This window comes from Cariama cristata, unplaced genomic scaffold (assembly GCF_000690535.1).
Source record: "Cariama cristata isolate BGI_N322 unplaced genomic scaffold, ASM69053v1 scaffold28470, whole genome shotgun sequence".
Taxonomy (NCBI): domain Eukaryota; kingdom Metazoa; phylum Chordata; class Aves; order Cariamiformes; family Cariamidae; genus Cariama; species Cariama cristata.
The window spans coordinates 1-3,658 of NW_009593404.1; the positions used below are offsets into that span (position 1 = coordinate 1).

The window sequence follows — 3,658 nt, forward strand, 5'->3', positions numbered from 1 at the left end:
GATCGGCTTTGTGGGGAGGGGGGTTCGGGGTGAGAAGAGCCCCCTCGGGGCCGGGTGCCCACTGGTGTCCTTCCCTGGTGTCCCATGTGTTGCTCCCAGGACCTGGTGTCCCTCCCTGGGTGCTTGCCTCCATCCTCTTGGGTTGGGCACCCATCTGCGTCATCCTTGATGCCAGATACCTACTTGTGCTTTTGCCTGGGTGCCCACTCATGTCCCTGTGGGGACTGGAAGGAGGTATCTGTGTGCCTCCCTTGGTGCCCTCCTGTGTCCCTGTGAGGTCCTGGGCAAACAGCTGCCTCAGCCCTGAAAGTGAGCAGATCTCCTGCCTAGTCTCTGAGGGTTTTGTGCAGCCTGTCTGCTTGAATCCCTCCTTGCTGGGGCTTGATATAGGTGATCCAAAGCTAAGGCTGTGTGCCCAGTCCCCTGGTAAGAAGTGCTCAGCCCTGTGTCGGTGGGGTTTGGCACTCCCCTGCCCATGAGCGTGTCTGGGGCTCAGTGCTAACCAAGTGCTTCAGGGTTCTCCTCCCAGCCTAACACAGCCTTGTGCTATCAGCCTTCAGAAGGGATGGTTGGTTTGTTGAGATAAGGGCTAGTGATGTCCCCCTGAACTTAGAGAATGACCTGGATGTTACTCCCCGACTGTGGTGTTTTGCTGTTGGTGATATGGTATCTACCCCAGCAGTTGGGGGGAGAAGGTGTTGGGGTCCTGCTGCTGCAGCCCCCATGGCACTGTCCTGCCTGGGGTTTCTGGGACCTGAAGAGCTGTGCTCCTGTGCCTTGGAGCAAGCAGTGGCTGAATAGTTGAGCACTTGGCTCTGGAGCCTCTGTCTGATGGAGGCAGCCGAAGGAGAACTCGGTGTGGGACCCCCTTGGGACTGCAGCAGGTTGCAGACCTCCTCACAGCTGCTGCACGCCTGCTCACTGCTCTTTCCTTCTTGCTTCCCTTGCAGAGCACTACAAGCATCACTGGTTTCCTGAGAAACCCTTCAAAGGCTCTGGGTATCGCTGCATTCGGATCAATCACAAAATGGACCCCATTATCAGCAAGGCAGCTAGCCAGATCGGACTCAGCTTACCGCAGCTCTACCAGCTCCTGCCCAGTGAGCTCACGCTCTGGGTGGATCCCTACGAGGTCTCATACCGCATCGGTGAGGACGGCTCCATCTGTGTCTTATATGAAGCGACTGCAACAAAACCTGTGAGCTCCTATGGGATGCTTACCTGTAAGAACCAGATGATGTTAGGTCGCACCAGTCCTTCCAAAAACTACATCATGACTGTCTCCAGCTAAATCCTCCTCTTGTCCTTATACTGCCAAGATACAGGCTACTGTATACCTCACCTGAGGATCTATTTTTAAGATGAAGAGCTATTTATATTTTTTAAAAAAAATCAAAGAAAATCCAAAATTAAAATATTGGGCACTGCTTTGAACAGAAGCGGTGTTCTAGGTGCCTTTTTTAAAGCTGTTGCAAGCTTATGGGTTTTTATTATGAAGCCGATATCTACCTAATTAGTGTTGGATGGCAATTTTGGGCTGGCTTGCTCACTTGGGCAGCTTGAAATGGATGAGGGGGAAGAGCCAGGCTGGGAAGTGTGGCTTGGTGGTGGGAGATGTCTGTGTCACCTTCTCACCATCCTGGTACCCAACAGTATTGCTGTATTGCCAAGTATTGCAATCCTGTTGGAGAAGGGATGAAGAAGTTGCTGTCTGTCTTCTGCTAACAACTTCACTCCCCAGCTGGTCTGAGCTCTTTGAGGCCTGGATATAGTGTTTGGGGGAACCTTGCCTCAGGGCTGGGTGATGCTGGGGACCCTGGGATCCCTCTCCTTTACTCTTGTGGATCTCCTCTGGACCCACTTACTCCGTGAGCGTTGCAGCTCTGCTCTGCCCCACTCCCAGCACAAAGCAAGGGGGAGCATGGCCTTTCTCCAGCTCCCCCCCCATCTTCCCTGTCTGCTGCTGGACTGAAAGGGGCCACATGGATATCGGTGTGCTGTGAAGTAGAGCAAGGCAGAGATGCATTGGGGTCAAGCTGTGCAGAGAAGGTCCCCAAGATGAATATTGCAGTTGCTGTGGTGGCACTGGAGTGCTGTTTGTTCCTGGTGCTCCCCAGTACCTGGCTGTCACCCGCTGCTTGCTGCACACTGAGAAGGGTGCTCCAGACCCTGAAACCAGCACTGAACAGCTGTGAATTACAAGGCCTTTCTGCTATGTGTGGCTTAGACGTCAGCCCACAACCTGCTCGTGTGTGGCCTGTCTGTGCTCCAAGAGGAGTCTGGCCTCTTGCTTGTGAGAATTGCCTAATCCAATGCTGACGACTTGCCGTGTCACTTCTCCAGAAGAGCTGAAGCAACTTACCTTGTGCCGTAGAGGTTGGTGTGTGAGAACCCCCTTTGCCCTGTCTCTTAAAATCGGAAGTACTGGGGGTCTCTTCCCCCCTGTGTGTGTGTCCTCTGATGCTTTGGTGTCCTAACATTCTTCTAAAGTCACAGCTTCTTCCCTCTCTTCTTCCTCTGGGTGATCAGCAAGCGGCTGTCCCTGGGAGCTATCTCCACTGATACTTTGGCAAGGAGCATTGTTTGGTTCTGATCTCTTGGTACAAAACTGTTTTGCACAATTAATGCCTGGCCCTGTGCTCTGTCTATTCAAGCAAAACTCCTCTTGGAGTCCTGGTGGTACTTGTATTCAGGGAGACATCACCCAAGTGTTGTTCAGGTTTTGGCCCTTACACTGTTCTAGCTAACCACAAACGAGGTGGGAGCTGAAAGTGCTGCCCCAAGAACTTTACCTACCTGTTGGGAATGAGCCTTTACCAGGGTGTTGTATGTCTGTTGCCTTTTTACTAACCAGCTAGTGCTCCTCCAGTGATCCTGGGAGAACTGATTGACATGGTTGTTTGTAATGAAACTTTCCCAGATTTGTCTCTTGGCACACTTTTTAATGTTCCTCTTTTCTGACCTGGCAGCTGACTGACATAACCAGAGTTGTTCTTGCCCAGCCTTTGATGAATCAAGTTCTTGGACATTTGTGCAATATATTTCCAAATCTTGGGCGCTCTGGGAGAGGAAGGAAGCCTTCCATCTTCTACAGTTCTTAGCTTGGTTTTTTAATATATTAAAAAAAATTCAGCACAGCTCCCCAACTCTGACTACTGATGTGGAAAAGTAAGTTCAGATTTTTGTAAGCTTCAAATCATGAATTCCAGAACTGGAAAACCAGCCTCAATTCTTATAACTCACCATTTAACATTTTAAAAGGATCTTTGTCCTTGAACAGTAAGACTGTGACTCTGAAGTTGCATCACTTCCCTCTATCACTTGAATTTCTCATGTCAGCAAAGCAGAAGCTGAAATGAAGCACTGGGGCTTTTCCCTTGGTGAACTTGTGCAATAGGTGACCTCAGCAAGAGGGGAGTACTTGGGAACTTCCAAAAAGCAAATTCCCTTTTCAAGGAAAAGGGATCTCGGTGCTTTTTGGAGTCCTCACTTAACCTACTTATGTGGAAAGCCCATGATGAGAACTGCATCCAGGATGAGCCGTGTTTGCTTTGCTGGCCTCCTTGGCTGGATGTGGAGTTTCCTGAAGGCTGGTACTTCCTTGGGTTGTGATTTGTCACAATCAAAGCAGTCTTGAGACTTACACCCACCCCCCCCC

At 50.6% G+C, this 3,658-nt stretch overlaps 1 protein-coding gene across 1 annotated transcript; it reads left to right on the forward strand.

The window, feature by feature from the left end:
• Positions 1-903: 903 nt before the first annotated feature.
• Positions 904-1,806, forward strand: BTG2 (BTG family, member 2; the record flags this gene model as incomplete). Its single annotated transcript, XM_009710307.1, has 1 exon — positions 904-1,806. A coding segment is annotated over one exon (388 nt), but the record flags the coding sequence as incomplete, so codon positions are not given.
• Between the last annotated feature and the right edge of the window lie 1,852 nt (positions 1,807-3,658).